The sequence below is a fragment of the Cydia splendana genome, chromosome 3 (assembly GCF_910591565.1).
Source record: "Cydia splendana chromosome 3, ilCydSple1.2, whole genome shotgun sequence".
NCBI lineage: Eukaryota > Metazoa > Arthropoda > Insecta > Lepidoptera > Tortricidae > Cydia > Cydia splendana.
In genome coordinates this window covers 16,124,490-16,150,624 of record NC_085962.1, presented here as the reverse complement: position 1 = coordinate 16,150,624, position 26,135 = coordinate 16,124,490, and the positions used below count along the sequence as shown (strand labels likewise).

The following is a 26,135-nucleotide window of genomic DNA, read 5'->3' as shown; positions in this document are numbered from 1 at the left end:
AGGTTCTCTCTCAAGCCATTTCCGTCAGTAGAAAAGAGCGGCAAACATATTAACTCACATTATAGACGGGTCTAACGCGAATTATATTCAATTACCTTGATTTACCGACGTAAATCAGTTTCGTTTCGTATAATGTGAGTTAATATGTGTTCAAAACGCGAAAGTTTAAAATATTATAAGAGCGGCAAATTTAGAAAATGTAAGCGCGCGAACGGCTGTGGTCCTATACACAATTTTAATTTTGCACCTTTTTCTACAGACAAACTTGCTTGACCGGCTATATACATATAAAATATTCTGAACTGAAAGTGGGGATTTATTGTGACTCCGCCTGTTCAAATATTTTTGACCCGATTCGTGTACCCATGTAAATTTTGCAGACTGTATAGCCAGTCCGATTTCTAAGATCAAGTTCGCCATACATTTACTATGGCGTACTTCATCTTAGAAAAAACCGGGCAAGTGCGAGTCGGACTCGCGCACGAAGGGTTCCGTACCATAATGCAAAAAAAAAACGAAAAAAAAAAAGTAAAAAAAAACGGTCACCCATCCACGTACTGACCACTCCCGACGTTGCTTAACTTTGGTCAAAAATCACGTTTGTTGTATGGGAGCCCCATTTAAATCTTTATTTTATTCTGTTTTTAGTATTTGTTGTTATAGCGGCAACAGAAATACATCATCTGTGAAAATTTCAACTGTCTAGCTATCACGGTTCGTGAGATACAGCCTGGTGACAGACACACGGACGGACGGACGGACGGACGGACGGAAGGACGGAAGGACGGACGGACGGACGGACGGACGGACGGACAGCGAAGTCTTAGTAATAGGGTCCCGTTTTACCCTTTGGGTACGGAACCCTAAAAACGGACAGACTATACCTGAACGTGACTTCGCACTGCCATGCAGATTGATAATAAAATATACAAAATACTTATTATAGCGGAATACATTTATACAACAATGATATATTTACTTATGTTGAGTTAGTCTGTCATGTCATAACAACATTTTAACTGCGTCACGAAAATGATTTTTTAGTATTTAAGTTTTTTTATTATTGTATATATATGTTAGTTTGTAAGGTATGTATCTATGGGCCTTAGTAGCCTGAAAATAAATGCTTTGATTGATTGATTGATTGATTTTAACTAGTTATCTTTTAATCTGCATTAAATTATTATACATGAATTATTTGACTGGTTCTTCACTGTATGGCATAAACCTATCCCTGTCCAAGTCATATTCTAATCAAATATGAACCGCGAACTCTCAGCGGCCAGTACGTACAGCAAGAAGGTTATTAGCGGATTAATGTCGCTGATTGGTAGTTATTGACATTATATGCATTTCATCTACACTTAGCTATGTACCATTAGTGTAATAAAGAGGACTCTTATTTTGTTTACCAGCTTTGATTACAGGCTCTGTAAACGCGTCGTCTTATTTGAATGTAGGCGTAATTGTGTATGTGTGCTAATTTGGCCCGAGAATTTGAATGGTAATGTTCCTAAAGGCGGTATCCATGGTTATATATGATCGCGGCTCTGGCCCATCCCAGCCAATGGTTAGTTAAAAGTCTTAATGGTGTCCTTTAATTTAATACAATGACCGCATCCGGCTCAACCTGGCTTTTCATGCCGTGTTTAATCAGAAATTATAGTACAATGAGATTCATTAATCTAACCGTAACAATGTAAGTAAGACATCTGACTATTTACATAGCTACTCTTATCCTTTCTTCACATTTGATCAAACTATTAATTAATTACTATGTTCCATAAGACATTAAATGATTGCACATATATTAATGTTGTTTACTGTTTAATATATATTATATAATATATCTTACAGACAGACCTTTTTAAAATATGAACTAGGTACGAGATATATAATTAATCGGGAATTAAGTACAACGATTTTTAATCACAACGAGTAAACAAGATTTGAACAATATTTGAATCGGTTAAGTAGGTAGGTACTTACGATTGCATGAAAGTGTAACTGCATTGATTCACCACACCACGATGGTGCAAAGCGAATCTATTTCCAAAGAGCAATCTTATTGTAATCTCACTGTTTGCAAAAACGATAAAAATAAAATACAATAGTACCTAGTTACAGCTACTGCGCGCGCGTCCTACTTGTGGAAAACTCAAGTTTAATTTTATAAATAAAGTAAAACATTTAAATATATTGTATTATGATAACGGGACCGAGATGATGTTCGAAATTATATAGCGACCGTTTCTAGTTCCTAAAATAAATAAAACAAGGGTTCCGTACATTACACAATTTTTAACAATGTATTTTTTTATGTGAAACGTGAGTTAAATGTCTTTAAAAAAACTCGTAAGGGTCGGATGATCCGACTCGGATCAAAAACTAAGTAATTAAGTCCGACTCACGCTTGACTGCACATTTCTAATAGGTTTTCCTGTACCTAATCTATAGGTAAAGACCTATTTTGTGTATTTTTTTCAAAATTTTAGACCCAGTAGTTTCGGAAATAAAGGGGGGGGGGGGAGGATGGTAATTTTTTGCCTATTTTCTTAAATTACTTCTAAACTATTTATCTTAAAATCAATAAAAAAATATATCTGAGACTCTCACAATGAGCTCTTTCATTTGATATACATATACCTAACACGATATAGTTTGCAAAACATTGTTTTTTAATTGTCTCATTTACCCCCGAAAACTGCCTCCTATGTTTAAAATTCATTTATTTATTCCGTCTTCGGGTCACAGACTTGCATATATTATGTGTACCAAATTTCAACTTAATTGGTTCAGTAGTTTCTGAGAAAATAGGCTGCGACAGACGGACAGCCAGACACACGAGTGATCCTATAAGGATTCCGTTTTTTTCTTTTGAGGTACGGAGCCCTAAAAACTACGGTTGCGTGTCATGCTTGAATATATTGTTTGTTTGTTTTGTTGTTACTAAGAAACTTTAAGACCTATTAAACCGCGGGCCAGGAGCAAATATCGTCAGTCCTCGTCATCGCCTCCCGCTTGATACTTTGTCAGGTGATAGTTTACATTAGAGATGCACCGGATATTCGGTTACTATCCGGTATCCGGGACTATCCGGCCATTATTTTAATATCCGGCCGGATACCGGATAGTGCCGTACTATCCGGCCGGATACCGGATAGTAACATTGCTTGATTTCGGAGTAAACAAAACGGAAACGGAACTAAAGTCTATTTTTTTATTCGGTAGACTAAAATGACATTTCCTAGTATGAACATAAAATAATATTTCATAGTATGAAATGTCATTTTAGTCTACCGAATAAAAAATATAGAGTAGCCTTATGAACCAAAACCAATTTTGCATGTACATATAACTGGCCTTAAAAAAATATAGTTTAAGTATGATGGTTCATTATTTTGTAAGTGGGTAGTTTTTGCACAGTGTAGTTTTTCCTCAGTCACCCCGGTTGACCATGAACGCTGTCAAGGGTTCGAAACGTCGGGATACAGTATGAATCTGGGGGCACGGTAGTGCCCCCGCCAAGACGAGCAAAGCGAGCGGAAGGGCACTACCTACCTTTTCTCGAAGTGTTTCGTTGTTTTTTTGAACCCTCTTAACTCCAAACCCATTTGGAGTATATCAGATAAACAAAACTCTCGCTATATGATGTCAATAGTGGACTTGTTAAGCATAAATTTCAATTGCATAGCTCTTATACTTTAGATTTTATTAATATCTATAAAACCCCGATTTCGTCACTGACTCACTGTTGATCATCAAAACCTCTAGGGTACTTCCTGAAGTCCTAGGAAGCTGAATTTTGGTATGTAAGATAGTCTTAGTACACAAACAACAAAAAAATTCAAAAACTTAAAATTTTTAGCCCCTAAAGGGGTGAAAAGGGGGGTGGAATTTTGTATGGGGAATCAATAACCGCTGAACCGATTTAGTTGAAATTTGGTATGTAGATAGTTTTTGCTATGGGGAAGGATATGGAATAGTTTTCAACCTCAAAATAACTCCGTAAGGGTGAAAAGGTGGCAGAAAAGGGCGTTAGGGGGGGGGGAGGGGTTGAAGTTTGTATGAGGAATCAGTAAAAAGCAGATTGTATAAAAGATGCCCCCAGATACGAATTTCAGGATTTTTAATGGTACATTACCCCCAACTCTTTAAATTAGGAGATGGGAGATTGTCATAAGCAACTTACAAAAAGAAGTGAAATCCCACCAAAAACATTTTCATGTAAAATGTTGCCAAGACGAAACCATAAGGCTCGCGCTGTCAAAAAGTTATCGGTTCTCTTGTAGAGCCAAGCTTCTAACTCTACGAGCCCTACTTCACAAAATCTACACCTTAGTCAAAATATGTGGCTTGGCCGTTTCGCTACCGTCACATGGGCGTAAGGTGAAAAATGTAGGTATTCACTATTAATTATTTTTTAATACACAATAGTGCTTGTAGTAACGAAACGGCCAAGCCACACGTTTTGACTAGAATAGAATAGAATAGAATCATTTATTGCATATCACAAACCAGTTATAAAGGTGGTACATATTATTGGGTTAGTTTAAGTGACGCCCTGTAAGGACACAGCAACATAATTATACCTAGAATACAGTTAACTTAAAACTACTAGCATAACAATTTTAAACATTTACAATTTTCGTTACCTACATATTATGAGATCATTTTAATCATATTTTTCGTTAAAGTAGTCTTTCACACTATAAAAGCACTTATTAATAAGGAATATTTTTAACTTGTTATTGAATAATTCATGAAAATGTTTTTGGTGGGATTCAATATACGCGATATAATCCGTTTCAATAGTTTTATTTCACTATACGAGTTATCATTATCACCCGGGAGGCGATTGGTCATGGAAATCTGTTCCTGGCCCGCTGTCTATTACGGCACCTTAAAAACTATACCTAATCGGCATAGTGGGACCTTTTACTAAACTCGGACACATAATAATGCGGTTACTTCAGTCTATTGTAGTGCAATAATAACAAGGATGTGACGTGGATGTGACAGACTATATCTAGGCGACACGACATAATGTTCAGACTCAACAACGAAGTCAAACTTCTCAAACGATAACATGTGCATTTATTATATGTTTGAATATTAATTATACCAAGAAATAGGTACCTAACTCATTAAAGTTATAATACGCACCTACCTGTAAAAAACATAGCAAAAGCCCCTTTTGCATGAAGTTGTGTAGCTATAAATTGACAATGACATGTATTGATATCGACAGTTATTTCTCTCTGACACTATGAATCAATTTTTTCCAGCTCTTATTTGTAGATTTAATGACTGCGGGATATTACTGCAATGTTCTGCCGCCAGAGTGCAGCACAAAGAGTAGTATAATATATATGAGAAAGAGAGCCCTCTCGTGGAACTTTTTCGTATCCATTTTGAAGCGCCATCTGTAAATTTGAACAAGAAGCATTAACGTCAATATTCATACCTACTCTATATTTTTTTATTTGGTAGACTAAAATGATATTTCATACTATGAAATGTTATTTTACGTTCATACTAGGAAATGTCATTTTAGTCTACCGAATAAAAAAATAGACTTTTCTCAAACATGCAATGAAATATTGATGTTATGTTCCTTATAATAGGCTGCGAAGTATGACGTTTCAGGTGCGGCTAGGACAAAAGGTCGTTAATGGAATTTCATACACATCTTGCAGGCCTAGGCCGGCAAAGTCCTCTTGACACAGCATCGTGGCATTCATGCATTAAAAAAAACTAGAGGCAGTATTTGCTTTATGGTTCGTAATGACACTCTGCCACTACGCCTATAAAAAAAAAAAACAAAAAACAATGTTTGCTATAATTTGCAGTTTTATTTGTATAAAATCAACATGAACTTAATAAATAATACATTCTATAATTTTATAATTTAAAATTATAAATTTAACTACACAATTAAAAACATTTAAAATATTTCATCTAAACGTTAGCGGTAAAAAGGTCTACTCAAACACGCGTAGTTATATTTTTTAAATTGTTATGGAGGTAAAGTTGAAAAATATTCATTCTGTTTTATTGGATTTATGGTGCGTTGTTGATTTTTTGACTTTAATATGAGTTCCGACGAAATAATGAAATTAATATTAATTGTAATCGTAGGCGTTGGAATTGGCAGCGTAAGCAGAATTGATTTTAATAACTTGCTGCCTCTGCCGCCAAGTCAAAGACGAAGTATGTATATGGTTGCTTATGGCAATTTTATTATTTGAGAAACTAAGAAAAATGGCTTACAGTTTATTAGAAACAGTTTTGTGGCATATGCATATAAATGAATGTAACTACAAATTCGTCAACACTGTGGAAATTATACTTATTTACTCCGTGCATAAAGCAACGATGTATGCGAAACATGATATCAACATGAAAGACTATGTAAACATATGTGACGAAAACGACAGTCAGACGGACACAAGGCGAAAAAATCAAAGATACATGAAAATATACGGGTAGTAAAAATACACGACTCGTGTAAAACATACGCGTGATAATGATATAGGTACGTGTTGGTTTTATTTTGGGTGTACTTTACTTTTAGTTTTTTCTATAAATAAAATTTGGGTTTCGTGGATTTTTTATTTTATTTATTTCATTGCATGTTTGAGAAAAGCACTATACATACCTCAGCGGGAAATGGGGTTGCCCGCGCTCAGACCTATCCGGCCTCGCTTCGCTCGGCCGTCTATATGTCTTCGGCCGGCAACCCCTTTCGTCCCGGCCTCTGTAGTAATGTACTATTACAGAGCCTGTTTACACATTGATTAATGTTTAGTACGAGTTCATACATTTGCTACAAATGTATGAACTCACACTAAACATTAATCAATATGCAAACAGGATCATATATAATTTGTTATATCGAGAGTAGAGATGCACCGGATATCCGGTTACTATCCAGTATCCGGCCTATCCGGCCCACTTTTTACTATCCGGCCGGATACCGGATAATAATTTTGCTTGATTTTGGAGTCAACAAATTGGATTTAAGAAACAGTGACGGTCATAATCGTACTCGTTTATTATTTTAAAACATTTAAAACATTCCGCTATTGCACGCGCACTCATTTTCGAACCTAGAAATGAGTCCACGCGAACTTTCACTACGAAACAGATCAAAGCCTGCACAATGCGCACCTGAAAAACCGAAATGTAGGTATAATTTCGCCGGCCGAATATTCGGCGGTATCCGGCCAAACAACTATCCGTTGCATCTCTAATCGAGAGTTTTGCTCTTCTATTACCCATTAATGAACAACTTTATTATAATATTTGATTAATTATTGGCAAGCAGATATTGTAAAGACTCGCATACCTACAGGTAAAGCAGGTAGAGTCGGACCAAGAAAAGCCTGCAGCGGATTTGATAGCTCACGCAGTGCAAGTGTGATTTAACCAACATTCGGTAAGAATGATAATGTCGAACTCAATATTTATTCTATTTATTGCTTCGAGCAACACCGGCTTCCGACACGTCGGAAGGGAGGGGCCCAAGCGATATCTTACCGTACAAATCTTTCTGCCATTTTTTGCGGGGGGAAAGGTGCACACAGTCGCACTTCTCACACACTTACATACAAAATCCAATCTGTAATGACGACACAAATACATAGAAAATGACACACGTCAAAGACAAATCTTGCAAACCTCGATCTCTTTTTGTGTACGGATGAGTCACAAGTGTCACAACACGCACACTAACACATTTTTGTCGAAGAATTTTATTGTATTCTGACAGATGAGAAGTCGGATTTGTCGCTCGACCGATCCGCAATTTGTACTGGGCGAGCAAAATCGATAAATCCAACAATTAAAGCCTGACAACAGTTTATTTAACCCTGAGATAGTGTCGCTGCAAACAGCTCACGTATGGCAATAATGTGCGTACGTCATGTATAGTCGGGGTAGTGGGCATTGGTTTCATGTTGATACTCGTATAATGTCAGAAACATTGCTTACAGAGAATTCGGTTCTTCCAATTTACCTATTCGTCAAAATCTGATTCTAAATATTCAATATTAATATATTCTTCGTTTTCTGACTCTGACGAAGTCTGATTTTCATCAGATGTTGTGTCGCTTTCAGGACCACCAACCTCGATTCGTTCAGTCTCCAATTCGATTATAGGATTTTTATCGTCGATCTACATAAACCTTAAATGAAATATTAAAGTTTAAACCAAACAACTAACCAGTTCAATAAAACCGCACTATAAAATGTCAATACCGGTCATGTCAACAACCAACTTCAAAACATTATTTATTGGAATGCTATGTAATCCTTCGTCTTTTTTAAGCTGTAAGTATTTGATTGCATTCACTACAATTTTTTCGCATCTTTGGTATTTTTTTTTGGCATTTTTGTAATAAAACCGTTTCTATTTGAATATATTCGTAGATATTTTCCGTTTGTTTACATCGGTGACATTCGATGACATCCAACGTTCGTTGTCAAAGAGTACTTGACTACTTGTTGCCAGTAAAAGAAATTAGTACCATTGAAAATCCGCAAAATGGCGAGGGTCAAATAAACTGTTGTCAGGCTTTACATAATAATTGTGTTTAAATGTAATTACACGTCTGATATGTAAAAAAATATTACATGTGAAATGTAACACCTTCTTTTTGTAAATTTGATGTCCCTGACCTCTTTTTACAACAAAAAACCGAGCAATTAGGCATTTTTCTGCTGCTGTGTTCACACGCGCGTCTGGACTCGGTCTAGTGAAAAATCCGAGCGCAACTAGTTTTATTAACCGCGCTAGATCAGTTGATCTTGTACCTAGGCAGAGGGGAAATAGTGCGAATGCCGCCTCCCTTCCGTGTTGCTCGAAGATTTAATGTCACAAAGAAGGAATCGAAGTTACGTTGGAGACTTCTTATGTTTAGGGCTGCCAATTTAAAACTATAATTAGGGGTGACATACTGTTGACAGTTTTCGAGGACTTCGACTGCGAGACAATCAGTAGCCAGGTCGTTGTCCAGAACATTGTCTAACTCAAGTAACGCCATCTATGGAGGTTAAATGTAAAACAAAAATAATGAAATACCATTCAGACATCGCTCCTAAGTAGCTTACCTGGATTTTACTCGCTGCTCCTTGTTTTAGTGTGGTGTAAAATTTGTGAAGTGTATATGAAGTGTGTAAATATATAACATGATCAAGAGAAGAACATATGAAAAATAACATTAGAAGTGAGTAATAGTAAATAAAATACCGCAAAAATGTTGTAAACAGGTTGAAGTCAGGGATATTCAGGCTGCATATTTTCTGCTTCAGACCAGGAGACAATCTGAGACTTCTCGGCAGCAGAGCTCGTGTAGCAATCCAAACAACGGTCAAGGTCTGCGACGCGATGAATCCGGATCGCAGCATTGCCTTCTTGCTTTCTAACAAATATTGAACCGTGTTTGGTCCAGCAGAATTTGTACTCGGATTGTCTAGATCGGGTACGGGCGGCACGAAATAATAGCCGGTTAGACTTTGTAAACCTTTCATTGAAGAAAAGCTTTTGTGGAGGACCAGCTACCTGAATGTCAGCGGACGTTATGTTGTGCCTAGATTTGCCAGCTTGTAGAAATGCGTTGCGTTTGGTACGTCGTAGCAGGCGAACTACCAGAGGCCGAGGTCTCGTATTGCCCGAATCGTGTGAGTCGTTGGATTTACGGCGGAAACCAACTCTAGTCACGGAGTCTACGTCCTCTTCTTTCAGAGCTAATCCAATCTTTGCTGCAACACATAACGCTAGATGCACCGGGTTTTCTTGGGGTGATTCATTGATACCCATAATCTCGATCTCGTTTTGGGTAAAAATTTGCTCCTGGTTGTTGAGTTGCTCTTCAAGCTCACAGACTCTCTGTTGAAGAAGTAAAATTATTTTTAACTTAGGGCTCAAAATATAGCCAGCGCTACAGGACTATTATTCCTTGATGACAATCGAAAACCGCATGAGCTGGAAGTGCCGCTTTTGCTGCGTTAACCCATTATGACCTAGCGGTGCCATACGGCACCGCTTTATCTGTGCTTAGGTTTTCGCTCTCTAAGGTTACAATAAGCGGAAAATTAAAGAGATTTGTGTTTAATTAGATGGTCAAGGGTACCAATTATCACTATAATCACATATTTTTAAGCAACTTAGATTGTTGCTACTGGCACACGTACCCAAAAAATGAGGCTTGAAAAAATATGCAAATTTTTAGCTTGCATTTTAAGTAAACGGATCCTAAATCGTTTTTATTGTAGTAAAATATTAATGAAATATATTTTAGTAGGATTTGGTACATATGGTTAATCCGATGATACACATGGACTATTAAATTATGATTTCAGGTTTTGTACCTACATGGTACGAGAAAAGTTGCGGGTGCCATACGGCACCCCTAGGCGCTTATGTAGTCTTATGAGATGACATGTGTTACATATACTATGTCTGATTTTCCCGTATTTCTTAGCGTTTTTATCATGATTTTGGAATTTTATAGGGTTATTTAAATATCTGAAGTACAATTACTGTTAAACAAGTAAGAATTTTGAGTTTTGTTGCAATGATGAACCTCTAGTCCAGCGGTCGGCAACATTTTAGCAGCCAAGGGCCACATAGTACGTTAACGGAGGTGACGCGGGCCGTACTTTGTTAATATTTATGACTTTATGAGACATTGTACTATTACATACAAAATAGCCAAGGCGCCTCTCGGGCCGCAAGTGACAGGTTCGCGAGCCGCATGCGGCCCGCGGGGCGCAGGTTGCCGACCGCTGCTCTAGTCCATACAATTTATCAAGGTTTATCAACCCACTTTGTTGAGTGTCTCTTATAGTTAGACCGTATAAAGTCTGCAGCGATTTTGATAGCCCACGCAGTGCAAGTGTCATTTTAAACGTCAAACTTCTATGAAATTATGACGTATAAATAACACTTACACTGCATGGGCTATCAAATCCGCTGCAGACTTTTATTGGTGCGACTTTAGTAACATCGCTGGTTGTTATTAAATAACATAATATAGTTCCAAAATCAAGGAAAACCATCAGTAAACACGAGAAAATAAAACATATTACACGCAACATACATAATTTGGAAATACAACGTTAACACCTAACGGTGCCGTTATGCATCACCAGTTTTCTTCCAAAAGTATAAATTTCACTAAAACTTAATTATAATGTGTTCTAGAGTCATTATTAATAATATATTAATAAATTATCCAATTCTGAGAATATAAAATAATTCAGGCGCTAACCGCTTCAGACTACTTATTAGCCTAGCGGTGCCATATGGCACCCATTGTTTTTTCCAGAAGTAGTAAATCAATTCAATTTTTAATGATCAAAAATGACTAAGGGGATATATAACAACACTATATCCAAAAATCAGCACTTTCTGGGATCCTAAAATAATTCAGGTCATAAAATGGGTTAAATCGGTCAAGGCTCCTACTATGAACAAACAAAAGAAATCTATGAGCCCGGCGAATAATTCTACCTCATCCAACACTCCATCCGTCAGTTCCCCCCGATCTTGCACTGCTGACACTGGTAAAGAAATTATCATGAATAATCTGTATTGCTTTTCAATTGCCCTACATGACCTATTAATTGTCCAATCAATCTAATTAATACCTTTGATTATATTGATACCGATGATGTTTATCAAATGTATCTAACCAAGATAATACCTACCTATAAGTGTCAACTACCTACTTGCATAGATATTTTTAGGAAAACAACGTAAATTACATGGGTCAAAGACATTTTAGGAAAAGGTCACTTCTGTGGACAATACAATCAAAGTTAACGACTCTGGTACATATACTGGGTCAAGCAGGTAGGCAGGGTAATTTTAACTTAGAGCTCAAAATAAGTATAGTCAATAATTTTTTCGCTTACGAATACTGTGTTAAAATGTCAATCTTACATTTCGTTTTGTGTCATAGATAGGTATTATTTGCTTTTTAAGTAATTTCATAATTTGTGGTAGAGTCTGGCTACTGAAATATTACCCAAAGTTTTGGCGGGAAATTAAAAAAATCTTGGGCTGGTCACACTGTGTGTACTAGGAATTATAGTTTTGATACTAGAAAATATTTTTGATTTTCTGTGCACATGTAAGGTACCTAAGGAAATAAGTTAAATATACGTTGACTGCACTCAAAGTCAGCTCAGATTAATTTCTACCACTATGTAAAGTACAGTCAACGACAAACAGATATGATTACGTTCCAATGTTTTGATTTTATTGATATTTTCCAGAACTTCTAGTTTATCCGTTTTTAGGGTTCCGTACCCAAAAGGTAAAACGGGACCCTATTACTAAGACTTCGCTGTCCGTCCGTCCGTCCGTCCGTCCGTCCGTCCGTCCGTCCGTCCGTCCGTCCGTCCGTCCGTCCGTCTGTCTGTCACCAGGCTGTATCTCACGAACCGTGATAGCTAGACAGTTGAAATTTTCACAGATGATGTATTTCTGTTGCCGCTATAACAACAAATACTAAAAACAGAATAAAATAAAGATTTAAGCGGGGCTTCCATACAACAAACGTGATTTTTGACCAAAGTTAAGCAACGTCGGGCGTGGTCAGTATTTGGATGGGTGACCGTTTTTTTTTGCATTTTTTTTCCGTTTTTTTTTTTCATTATGGTACGGAACCCTTCGTGCGCGAGTCCGACTCGCACTTGCCCGGTTTTTTGCACACTTGTCCTGTTTATGAGATTCAGGTAATAATATAAATTCACATACTTAATCAAAGTTATAGGTTAGAAGTTTAGAACTAGTACATATAGTATCAAAATATTAATAGAGCACCAACCTACTAAATTGTTTCCGACTTGTAAACATTGCAGTTTTTCGTTATATAAAAAGCTTCACGTCGACTTCGCACATTGTCGTAATTATTTACGAGCTTAAATAATAGTTTGCGGACCTCACTCGGTAAGTCATTATTAATATTATTTAAGTATTGTTTAAAATAAACGCCTTATAAACCGCGAACAATTTGAATTCATGACATAAATTGACAACAGACTTTTAACTTTTTTTCAAAGCATAGACAATTGGTGATACAACAAGGAAATATTTGTCAACAAAATTTGGCTAGTAGCCAGACTATAAATATTTTTATTTTGAATTATTTGGAGAAAAGAATATTCGAGAGAAAACATGTAACTGTGTCGCATATAGGATAGTTTTTTAACCGACTTCAATTACATAGAACAACAATTTTTTTTTATGTATGTTCACCGATTACTCCGAGAGCCGTGGGCCGATTTGACTAATTCTTTTTTTGTTAAAAAGAAGGTACTTCCAAGGTGGTCCCACATTAATCTGGTGCTGTTCTGATGATGGGATCCATGAGGAATTGAGGGAACTCCTCAATTTTTAAATGCACATGTATGGTAATTTGGGATTTGGGTGTTTTCTTAAGCCACTCGAGCATTTTCTCTCGAAAACCACCAATTTGATGTAGTGGACCTGATGATGATGATAGTTTTGATGATAATCATGACGATTCCTTAAAATGTAGGACGTTCAGCGATTACTCCAAGACCCGTGGTCCGATTTGAGTAATTCTTTTTTTTGTTTGAAGGGAACTGCCTCCAAGCTCCAAGGACGTCCCACATTAATCTGGTGCTATTCTGATGATGGGATCTATGAAGAATTGAGGGAACTTCTCAATTTTTAAAGGCACATGTATGGTGATTTGGGTATTGTCTTAAGCAAATCAAGCATTTTTTCTTGAAAACCATTAATTTGATGGAGTGGACCTGATGATGATGATTGTTGATGATAATGATGATGATTTTATAAACGTAGATTACTCCGGAACCCGTGGTCCGATTTGAGTAATTCTTTTTTTGTTTGAACGAAGTTACTTCCAAGGTGTTCCCATAATATTGTTGGTTCTAATCTGATGACGGAATTCATAAGGAAATGAGGGAACTCCTCAATTTTTAAAGGCAAGAGTATGGCGACATCGTTGTTTTCTATAGTAACTCAAGCATTTCCTCCCGAAAATCACCAATTTGATGAAGTTCAACTGTAGCCTTACCACGAGTTTGACACTACATATTCGCTAGCTTCTTCGTAACTTACTTTATATACATCTCGCTCGCACTAATAGGATGCCAGTATGAGCGAGACGCATAGAAAGTAAGTTATGCACACGCTAGCGAATATGTCAGTGTTAGACTTATGGTAAGGCTACTGAGGAGTCGGGAAATGGCGGTTGAAGAGTTGGTGGTTCAGGGTTCAGGGTCGGGGGGTTCCGTGATCAGGGGTTGATGTGCTGTGAGGTTGAGTGATCGGGGGGGTTAAGGGATTGAGTCAGTGACGGGGCGGAGGATGGATTTTCTGTTTGAGCAGTGACAGGAATGATGTCGAATTTAGTGATATGATACGCATTATTATGTTTTTCATTCATGCGTCACGCGTCACTCATAAGCTTTTAACAATGCCTTAAAACTAAAAATGGAAAATAAAAACTTTTACAAAAAAAAAGTATACCGACTTCAAAAAGGATAAAATAAAATATTATCCGTTTTAAGTATTATGCATTACCAACTGATATGTTTGAAGTCGGTGCCAAGACAAATTTGAAGTATACCATGATTTTAGGGCGATTTGATAAGAATGTCGGCGGCCGATCGTAAGATCAGGCATATCGTGAAATTCCTAGGCATATTGTGAAACGGGAAAATCTTTGACTCGTTCTCTGAGTCGACGGAGCTCCGCTACGCGGGGCTCCTATATCTGGGCAGTTTGTCCTTCGGGCATCTGAAGCAACCTAACGAACCTATCCTACCTATATATTGGTTTGATGTGACTATCGTCAAAACATTACACAGGAACATTACGATCTGCCTGATCGTACGATCGGCCTACGACATATATACGTTGGCAATCCTTACCCGACAGCAATGATCATACTTTCTGTAGATACCTAAGAACACACTGTCAATCCACCTTAGCGGAGTCCGTACCATGTCCGTAACATCTTATTGCGAGAATTAAGGTCAGTTTATATCTACACACATCAGTTCCAAACATTCCAGACAGAACCGAACATTGCAACCCGAGCACTCTAAAAACTTCCTGGGGGCTGCTTTGCCGCCACATTTCCCACATAAAGGCTGCATTTTGTTTGAATTTGTAGACATAAATTTAGAATAGAAGAATTAGATTATTAAATAAAAATATTTTCGAAGAAAATAAAATGTTCGACGTTGACGTTCTGATCAGGCTTTAAGACTATCCCGTTCTGTTAGTTATCCCCACCACTCATGCCCAATCCAGTTTAATACTAGATTCATGGATCATAAATATGCCGCTATTTTTCGAATAAACGGCGTTCTAAGGGACTGCCCCCCCCCCCTGGGATTCCATCAGGAAAACCGTGCGTATGTGGCCAGCCTAAACCACCAATAAACGTCAATCTCAGCTCGTTTACGGTTTACGTCAGACGTCAAGTCAAACCTGTCAAACATTACGATAAATAATATCGGGGCTAATCAGCTCGCGACCTCAGGGGCGACGAAGCGGGCCTTCGGGCGAAGCGCCTCCCCCTTCAAAATTTGCTGTAATCCCTTATTGGTAATTCCATACAAACTTTAACCATGAATATCTCCATAACCATGGGGTTTCGCGCCATGGGGGTGGGACTGGAGGGTAGCCCTCTCCCCCTCCCCCCTCGCCCCTCCCTAACCCAAAAATCGTGGGTCCATAAAGTAAAGATTTACCCATGACTCACTCTTACACCTTATGATGTTGATTTCAGAAATACTATCCCCCGGATTTTGATCCGTCGAAGATTCCCCGCATGAAACTGGCGAAGAACCGCCAGTACACTGTGCGCTTGATGGCTCCCTTCAATATGCGATGCATTACTTGCGGCGAGTATATCTACAAGGGAATAAAATTCAACGCTCGGAAAGAAGATGTTGAAAATGAAGACTATTTGGGAAGTGGAATTTACAGGTTTTATATTAAAGTTAGTATATTATTCATATCTACATTCCTCATATCAGCCGAAAGATGTCCTGGACATAGGTCTCCCCCAGGGATCCCACTACGACCGGTCTTACGCCGCTCTCAACCTTAACCTGATTGTCAGACCATCTTTTTGTGGGTCTTTTCCTGCTGCATTTTCCGGTTCGCGGTCACCACTTTAGAACCTTTCTGCCCCTTTGGCCATCGGTCCTACGAGCAATGTGTCCTACACACCTCCATTTTAGTCTGGCCACTCTCTGAGCTATGTCAACAACTAGTGAATAGAATCAGGCGTTACTTTGCGGAAATCCATACTAATTAAAACGAAAATATTATTTTGCTAATTCGCGAAAAGATAACGTGCTAGTCAATCAGTGCTAACCCGTTATACTTACTTGCGTATTTTTACATGCAATTAATATTCCCACCCTCCCACCGCAAAAATAAATACGCAAATAAATATAACAAACCACCACCAAAAGAATAAACCTCGACACGTGTTTCGCCTCTCTACGAGGCATCCTCAGGAGTTGTTGACGGTCTGACGCCCGGCAACGGAATGACCTGTCTAGAATGGTCGGCCATATTTATACCTTGACCACTCCCCCTACCGTGCAAGTGTGAGTGAGATGGAAAAATTCGTAATAACGGCGATGACGCAACATTCAATTGTTCTTAACGAACAATTGAATGTTGCGTCATCGCCGTTATTACGAATTTTTCCATCTCACTCACACTTGCACGGTAGGGGGAGTGGTCAAGGTATAAATATGGCCGACCATTCTAGACAGGTCGTTCCGTTGCCGGGCGTCAGACCGTCAACAACTCCTGAGGATGCCTCGTAGAGAGGCGAAACACGTGTCGAGGTTTATTCTTTTGGTGGTGGTTTGTTATATTTATTTGCGTATTTATTTTTGCGGTGGGAGGGTGGGAATATTAATTGCATGTAAAAATACGCAAGTAAGTATAACGGGTTAGCACTGATTGACTAGCACGTTATCTTTTCGCGGATTAGCAAAATAATATTTTCGTTTTAATTATGTCAACAACTTTGTACAACCTTAATAGTTCTTAAATTTAGTAGTTGGTATTTTAGTTGTTAGCAGTATTTAGTGTTGAATGTGATATAAAACAATAACTTTCTACATTTGAGGAACTTAATAGTATGGTAAAGTGGTAAAACTCAACAAGCATGATTGGATTTGTATTTTCTAACTTAAAGTCAAGGAACACTAGAAAAACTAGTCCCAGAACAGCTCATTGCACAATGAGTTGTAAGTAACACAAGCAGAGCATGTTTTAGGCCGCATCAATCTAGATTTAGTACCTAGTTTTTACTAAACAAAAAGTATATTTATCCTCTTAATTCCCTGAATACTTGTATACAACCAATTAATTTCGAGATTGAACTCTTATAGAAATAAAAGAAAGTTCCAATATCTAAATTGCAAATGTTGGCTTGAGTCTTACAAAGTTGAAATAGTTATGTTTTGGTGTGCTAATTTCAAGGCAAAACACTTCTTGCAAAATTCGGTGAATTCACATCTGTGCCGGCCCCTGATCGGGGGGTGGGTACAAATAGGAATGATTCATTCCCATCTGTCCCTGGCGGGAACAGATGGAAATAGTTAAATTCCCATCCGTGACCTCCTAGGTTTCTTCCTGTCTTTTATATTATACAAATGTCGATTTTGAAAGTTCTTTTGTGCTATATTGAACAGTTAAAATACTAATTCGTAATAGATACTTTTTTCTTTCAATTAACAATGTGAACTTAATATATTCCAGTGTACCAGATGCCTACAAGAGATATCATTCAAGACGGACCCAAAGAACACGGACTATGAGATTGAGACGGGAGCAACAAGGAACTTCATGGCACTGAAGCTTGCTGAAGAGCAGGCCAAGCGGGATGAGGAGGAGCAAAAAGAAGAAGAGGCCAATAATCCTATGAAATTATTAGGTAAGTGCATTCGTGTAATTTTGGAAATTGGGTATTCCCAAAAATCATTTGCAAATCACTCATATCATGACATATGCCATTGTAATAAGAGTCCCATTACGGAACTATCCGCCACTATTTTAATGTTTTTACACCTTATGGCCTGGTCACGACATTGCGCGACTGGCTAAGGTGATAACCATAAGAAAAGGTTGGGGAAGTTGAAGTTGAAGAAGTTGAAGTTGAAGAAGTTGAAAAGGTTGGAGAAGATGAAGTTGAAGAAGTAGGAGAAGTTGACGTTGAAGAAGTAGGATAAGTTGAAGTAGTGGGAGAATTTGAAGTTGAAGAAGGTGAACCTTAACTTAATAGACGAAAGGTCAGAATAGATCGTGAAATATATTACTTACTTTTCTTCTTGCACCATTTTTATTACATCTCTGTTTAGTCATATGATTGACTGGTAGAGAATACCTTTAGGCATTAAGTCCGCCATTTGTACATTTTATTGTACAAATATCATATGACTAAACAGAGATGTAATAAAAATGGTACAAGAAGAAAAGTAAGTAATATATTTCACGATCTATTCTGAACTTTCGTCTATTAAGTTAAGGTTCACCTTCTTCAACTTCAACTTCTCCCACTACTTCAACTTCTCCTACTTCTTCAACGTCAACTTCTCCTACTTCTTCAACTTCATCTTCTCCAACCTTTTCAACTTCTTCAACTTCAACTTCTCCAAGTTCTTAAACTACAACTTCCCCAAACTTTTCCCCTTCAACTTCTTCTACTTCTTTAACTTCTCCTACTTCCTCAACTTCAACTTCTCCTACTTCTTCAACTTTAACTTCTCCAAACTTTTCAACTTCTTCAACTTCAATTTCTTCAACTTCTTCAACGTCTACTTCTCTAACTTCAACTTCTCCTACTTCTTCAACTTCAACATATCCAACCTTTTCGACCTCTTCAACTTCAGCTTCTCCTTCTTCTTCAACTTCAACTTCTCCAACTTCTCCAACTTCAACTTCTCCAACCTTTTCGACCTCTTCAACTTCAACTTCGCCTACTTCTTCAACTTCAACTTCTCCAACCTTTTCAACCTCTTCAACTTCAGCTTCTCCTACTTCTTCAACTTCAACTCCTCCAACTTCTTCAAATTCATCTTAAACTTCTCCAACTCGAACTTCTTCAACTTTTTCAACTTCTCCAACTTCTTCAACTTCTACTTCTCTAACTTCAACTTCTCCTACTTCTTCAACTTCAACTTCTCCAACCTTTTCAACTTCTTCAACTTCAACTTCTCCTACTTCTTCAACTTCTCCAACTTCAAGTTCTTCAACTTCGACTTCTACAATTTCTTCAACTTTAACTTCTCCAACCTTTTCAACTTCTTCAACTTCAACTTCTCCAGCTTCGACTTCTCCAACTTTTTCAACTTCTCCATCTTTTTCAACTTCTCCAACTTCTAAACTTCTACTTCTTCAACATCAACTTCTGGAACCTCCAAGTTGGAGTGGAGGTGGAAGGATTTTGACTCTTGGAGACCCTATACATCTCTAAGGATAATTTGATAAACTATGTGTATGTGTGTTTTTGTATCTGTATTTTTTTTTTAATATTAATATTACAGGTTTTTTAATGTAATTCGACATTAAGAAACCATATACATCTCTAAGTAATTGTAATACGTTAGTTTGAATTGTTAGTTGTATTTTATAAAATTGTTGATGTATTGTTATTATTTTTGCTTGTATGTAAATTCAATGTTGACGTGTAAAAGTGCCCTTGTGGCCTATTTGCTAAATTAATATTGAAGTTTGAAGTTTGAAGTTTGAAGTGAAGTTAAGATACAAAATTAATAAAAGAAAATAATATCTTAAATTAAAAAGACCTTTCGTTACAAATAAAGAAAGTTCGCATTTTTGACTAATTAGTCATCCATTTTGGGGGTGAAAAGAAGGATGTAATAAAAAGCAGATTTGTTTAAAAATTATGGTACCCAAATTACTAATTCCACGCAGACGAAGTCGCGGTCAAAAGCTAGTAAATAATAGTACTACGTACAGAAGACTCACTCTCTAACAAAACGCGTCTGTTACGATTAGGACAGATATGGCCGCTAGGTGGCGACAGCGCCACGCTCGGCTTATGGCTAGCCACCAAAATTGGTGTGGAACGGATGTACTTTTAGCTACCTGTAGCAAAGCGACGAAATCGCGGAGTGAGCCACGCCTGCTACCGGTAAACGCGAAAATCGAAATTTAGTTATCTGTCTCTTTATCGCTCGAATATGCAAGGCAAGAGCGATAGAGAGGCAGAAACCGAACTTTCGATTGTCGTGTTTCACGGTAGGCCATGTGATTGACGTAGTGACGCATGATGTGTAATTGATGTTTGTTTACTGTATGTGCTAGTTGTGCCACCTACGCAGAGCTTTGCCTAATATTCCCTCGCGGGGGCCCCGGCCAACGGCGCAGTGTTCTTAGGAGGATAGGGGACGATCGATTCTCCATACAAAGTAATATTCCCTCGCGGGGGCCCCGGCCAACGGCGCAGTGGTCTTAGGAGGATAGGGGACGATCGATTCTCCATACAAAGTAATATTCCCTCGCGGGGGCCCCGGCCAACGGCGCAGTGTTCTTAGGAGGATAGGGGACGATCGATTCTCCATACAAAGTAATATTCCCTCGCGGGGGCCCCGGCCAACGGCGCAGTGTTCTTAGGAGGATAGGGGACGATCGATTCTCCATCAAAGTAATATTCCGTCGCGGGGCCCCGGCCAACGGCGCAGTGTTCTTAGGAGGACAGGGGACGATCGATTCTCCATACAAAGTAATCCTCATTTTCCTCCCCGGATATTGACACTATGGAAAATAATTTTACACAATTGTATGTACTTTAATCATAGCTATGCGCAACCGTTTGATTTTTTTACTTTATTATAAGAGTTAGGATCTTATACAAATTTGTATGAAATCTATTTTAACTTTTATAATAATTAAAAAAATCGCAAAAATCAAACGGCCCGACCGTTTGGTAAAATGGAACAGCTGCTGCTGATGATGACCAGAAAATGATTCAATGTTATTTTTTGAATTAAGTTCCTTTTTTGTTTGTTAAAGGTGTGTGTGTGACCTGTAGTCGTCATGTTCATTTTTAGGGTTCCGTACCCAAAGGGCAAAAACGGGACCCTATTATTAAGACTCCACTGTCCGTCTGTATTAGTGTCCGACCGAAGGTTCGGTTTCGGCCAGTTTCGGCCATAAAATCATGTTTCGGCCGTAGTTTCGGTTTCGGCCAAAAAACGGCCGAACCTTTCGGCCGGGCCGAAACATACGAAATGGTACTTCGTACTATGAAACTAAACATGTGACAGAGGTCAAAACTTGGAGAACAAGTAGGATAACAATATTAATATACTGATTTATGTATATGTCGCAGTACGATAGATAAAGCCGTTATATAGTTATAACTTATAACCCTAGGGATATAATTATACGTCGTAACATAGTTATACGAAAGCGATTCATTACTATCTTACCAGGAATATAACTATAATACGTCTTTAGTTTAGTGATATAGTTAGTTATATTACTGGATTAAGTCTAGTGAAATAATTGTACGTAGGAGTGCGGCGCACGGTGGGCTGAAAATCGGCCTCCATATAAATAGAAACCGAAGTCTTAAATTTGAACTTTTTTTTATTGGAATAGCTTTTGTTAGGTTTTATTATGTCCCAAAATTAATCTTAGCTAATTTGGTTGGAAAAATAATTAATTATAATTTTTTTTCAAAATCTTTGTATGTATTAGAAAAATCGAGTTTTCTCCGAAAATAAAAAGTTAACCGTAATATCCTGACAGATGATTTTAAAACCAATTATTCTTGATTTTTCCACATAATTAGAATTTTCCTACGGGGTGCACTTTTTTTTTTAAATCGATATATATTTTTTATTTAATTTTTTTATTTTAATACGGTTATACTCGTTATTTTGACTACAAAAAATGAATTTGAGTTTGATCAAATCAATAACTTACGCGTAGTGAATTTTTATTCTAAGCAAATGTATGGAGCGTACGAGTAAAACGGATTTTTTTTCAAAAATTAAAGGTATACCGTAATATCCTTGCAGATGATTTAAGTACCGTAAAACGGAGTGAACAGAAATCGCGGGGTGAATAGAGAAATTTTGAACTTTTTCTTTCAAGTTGTTATATTTAAAAACGTACATCTCTAAAATTAGATTTTTTGGAATGCGTATAAAGTAGACTATATATTCTCTACATTGATACCAAAAAAACTTAATCAAACTGCCTAAAAGTTAGATTTTTTTGACTCTAAAGTAAGGTCTCGCCGAGGTAAGAAATGAAGCCTGTCTGAACTTTGTTCTAGCGGTAAATATTTTGACATTAACTAAGTAAAAGTTAGCTAACCTGGTAATATAGTATCTGTAGTACCTAAATAATAAATAATATCACTAATTTTCTCTATAATAAAGCATTTTTTTGCAAAAAACCAATAACAAGCAAATTTACGTGATAAAGGGGTCAATGGACACGCATATGGGGTGAACAGTTACGCCATAGGGGGTGATTAGATACAACAAAGGGGTGTAAAGACACGCCTTGGGGGTTAAAAGTCACTAAAAAATAATTTTGTGTCAAATAGCTGTTTAACAGATATATATACCATTTGCCAATATAGTATCCACATAATAATGCCCAAATTCGATGCCTATGACAGCTAAAATTACTATTTCTATTCACCCCTTTCTTGTGTCTATCGACCCCGTTTTAAGGATATGGAGAAACAGGTAGTTTTCTTTGATTTTCTCTGAATTGGGTAGGTAAAAAATTATTTCACAAGTGTAAAATTTAAGAACTAACCAAGACTCTCAAAATGGTATCAAAATTATTACTTTTATCATTTGGATTATTGGCGAAAATCGTCCTTGAAGTTGAAAATCGTGTCTATTCACCCCGTTTTACGGTACCAATTATTAATGATATTTTGACATAACGCGAACTTTTCTACCGTATGCACTTATTTAACAAAAAATAAAAAACTTATTTTTTCATGCTGAAATAGCTTTTTCTCATTGTTTTAATCAAATAAATAATAAACATACAAGAGTTACAAGTAGAAAATTGAAAATAAAACCATTATTACATCCTTTACATTATTAGTTATTACCCTTGTATCCTCTTTATTACATTATCTTTGTACTTAATGAAACAATATTTAACAAATTTGACATATTGACAACTGATGAGTCTAAAATTAATGATCGTTAATAAGGTCCGGTTACAATCATTAGTAGATACTACGAATTTACTTAATTAAATAAATATCAGTAACATTATCAATAATTGGTTTACATAAAAACAGAAATAAGTATATGTAATGCTATCCTAATTAAAAGTATTCTAATGCTAATATTGGAATCCTGAAAGTTTAGTTTTCCTGGTCGCTTACTTCCGAATCCGTGTCCATTTCAGAATCAGGGTGCACATTTGAGGTATCTGTCACTTCTTCTTCTTGAGGTTCCAGACAAATGAATAATTCTAAAGTTTCAGGGAAGAAAGCCTGTTTCTTTTTTCCACTTATTGTTGGCCTCATTGAAGAAAGGACAGGATCGGAAGACAAAAGTAACATATTAAAAACATCCCTGTTCGAATCTTGTCTCGTTTTTTTTTGTGAGTGATGCTCTCTGAACATTCTGAAGTCTTTGTTGCGTGCCTCGGATGCTTCTTCAGAGAGATGACCAATCGGTACAATATCATTTTGTGCAATGATATCTGTGCCATGGATCAGCAATTTATGCACTGTTGGGGGCATCTTATACCAACTGTAAAATTTAATATAGTCGTCCGCTGTATCTTTACAATAGGCTTTAAACTTTTCAGTGTCAATTACTTCACCTGATGTGACAGCTTGCAGAATTACAGCAAATCTCCGAATCAGTTGTTTGTCCAGTCTAGTGATATTAGCTGTGTTTTCGGGATCTTCGAAAAAATTTCGTGCTGTGTTTCCATCATTCGTTGTTCCAGAACCTTGTTTTACTACATCGACTAAAAGATTTAGTTCGTCTTTGAAGCGATCTTGAATAATCTTCTTCCGTAGTTCCATCTTCTGTTTAAGGCCCCTCTTTTCAGTTGCATAAAATTCTTAAAAGTCCAATCGATATGCTATATGAAGAAGGCATTCCATGGTATTGATCCGGGCATGTAAAGATGATAGTCCAAATTCATATAAGGTAGTATCAGGCACTGTTTTTTTCGAAACTTTGTCTACATTGTTCATTTCATTAGGCTTAGCTAAACATAAAACGCATGTTGCACTTGACTTAGCCTGTGAAAGATATGTGCAGATTTTGCCATCTACCATCGTCATCTTCAGCTTATGTGTCACTTTGTTGTTCCTATGTTCTGTGGGCACTAGGTCTTTGATTTCATCGTCCATTTTTTTCTTTTGAGCTAGAACAAAGTTTTTGTTCTCTTTAGTAAATGTAAGTTGCTTTGGACGACAATATGAAGCAGAACATGGTTTTGGATTTGTCCAAATTGTTTTGTCGCCAGAGATAAGCTTTAGTGGCACTAAAGTCGTCATAAAAATGCTTGAGTCATCTTGTTCACTGCCACCAATTTTCTGCTTGTACCGGCTTTGACTGGAAGCACCGTCAAATCCCCATTTAGAAATTAAACTTAACTGCATGTCTTCTACTTGTTCTTGTAAACTATTCAAAATTCGTGTAACTGTTAAATCCAGCAAAGCTTGCAATGTTATCTCACACGAAAAATCTGTTACAGTAACAGATTGCGTTGGTGGATAACAATCTAATTTAGCCTTCTGCACTTTATAATACGATGGGTATAAGTTTGAAGCACCCTCTCTGATGGCTGTCTCTCGTAAAGTTATGTATTGCCATTTACTTAACTTCAAAGAAATCAGTAGACCTAATGCCTTCTCTGCTGTAAGTGACGCGGTAGAACCAGGCTTCTTGATGATTGCAGTGAATTTCTGGACTGCTTCTGGGTTCTTTAACATATATTCTATCACTGGTGCAATTTCACCCCGACCATCTTCTTTTAAAAGCTTTACAGCTGAAAACACCACTTCGTCTGTGTTTTCAACGCTTAGATCGCTGCATCTGTTTTTTTTCTGCTTCGTTCCGAGGTCTTCGAATGGTTTACGTTTCAATCGCGTCATGGTTCCAGTTGATGATGTGCTTAGTGTATGAGGAATGAGATCACTACTGGTTGATGCGTGGGCTAACTGAAGATCCAACTGAAGATAAAAGCAACTTGGCCAGTCAATATTTGCTTCTAACCAAGATCCATACATTGTTCTAAATTTTTCTGTGTTCCGTTGGCTTTTCTTCCATCTGTCAGTAGCAGCTCTTGTAAATCTTCGGCAAAATTCTTTCAAGGTGTCACGATCTTCTTCTGATAGGTTAAGGTTTGATTTAGTTAGCACTATTTCAAACAAAGCTTCGTGATTTAAACTAGATCCTTGAGATTTTAGGATAACAAACAAGTCCAAGTTCGTAATAAGACTGTCCATGGTTTATGGTCGTGTAAGTTAGCGGTTAAGAAGCTCAAGATGAACTAAAATATAAAATGTACCCCTTACCTATTTATTGCTAGTACTAATGAACACCACCATTCTATATCATTGTTATTGTAATTAGTTTTACGTCTAATTATAAGCATAATGATTAAAACCTTAATGATTAAACTGCATTCATAATATCTACTAACGATTGTAACCGGACCTCATTAATGATCATTAATTTGAGACTCATCAGTTGTCAATGTGTCATTTGTTAAATACTGTTTCATTAAGTACAAAGATAATGTAATAAAGAGGATACAAGGGTAATAATGTAAAGGATGTAATGGTTTTATTTTCAATTTTATACTTGTAACTCTTGTATGTTTATTATTTATTTGATTAAAACAATGAGAAAAAGCTATTTCAGCATGAAAAAATAAGTTTTTTATTTTTTATTAAATAAGTGCATACGGTAGAAAAGTTCGCGTTATGACAAAATATCATTAATAATTGGTACTTAAATCGTCTGCAAGGATATTACGGTATACCTTTAATTTTTGAAAAAAAAAAATCCGTTTTACTCGTACGCTCCATACATTTGCTTAGAACAAAACTTCACTA

At 37.0% G+C, this 26,135-nt stretch overlaps 2 protein-coding genes and 2 long non-coding RNA genes across 4 annotated transcripts in view; 1 reads left to right on the top strand and 3 right to left on the bottom strand.

Annotated features, from left to right (window-relative positions):
• The window catches only part of LOC134789402 (uncharacterized), a 368,254-nt gene that overhangs the window by 226,796 nt on the left and 115,323 nt on the right, over window positions 1-26,135 (bottom strand). The gene's annotated exons all lie outside the window — the stretch shown is intronic.
• The window catches only part of LOC134789398 (uncharacterized), a 92,556-nt gene continuing 79,221 nt past the window's right edge, over window positions 12,801-26,135 (bottom strand). Inside the window, exon 3 of the long non-coding RNA XR_010144044.1 lies at window positions 12,801-12,953. This is a non-coding gene — a long non-coding RNA (uncharacterized LOC134789398). The remainder of the gene's footprint in view (window positions 12,954-26,135) is intronic.
• The window catches only part of LOC134806784 (myosin-3-like), a 67,109-nt gene continuing 56,776 nt past the window's right edge, over window positions 15,803-26,135 (top strand). Inside the window, exons 1-2 of the mRNA XM_063780135.1 lie at window positions 15,803-16,016; window positions 17,804-17,978. Of these exons, the coding sequence (XP_063636205.1) occupies window positions 15,846-16,016; window positions 17,804-17,978 (346 nt within the window). The 5' untranslated portion in view covers window positions 15,803-15,845. The remainder of the gene's footprint in view (window positions 16,017-17,803; window positions 17,979-26,135) is intronic.
• LOC134806859 (uncharacterized) lies at window positions 23,952-25,212 on the bottom strand. Its single transcript, XM_063780264.1, has one exon. It carries the CDS (start codon window positions 25,167-25,169, stop codon window positions 24,129-24,131), a length of 1,041 nt encoding a protein of 346 aa, XP_063636334.1. The 5' UTR covers window positions 25,170-25,212; the 3' UTR covers window positions 23,952-24,128.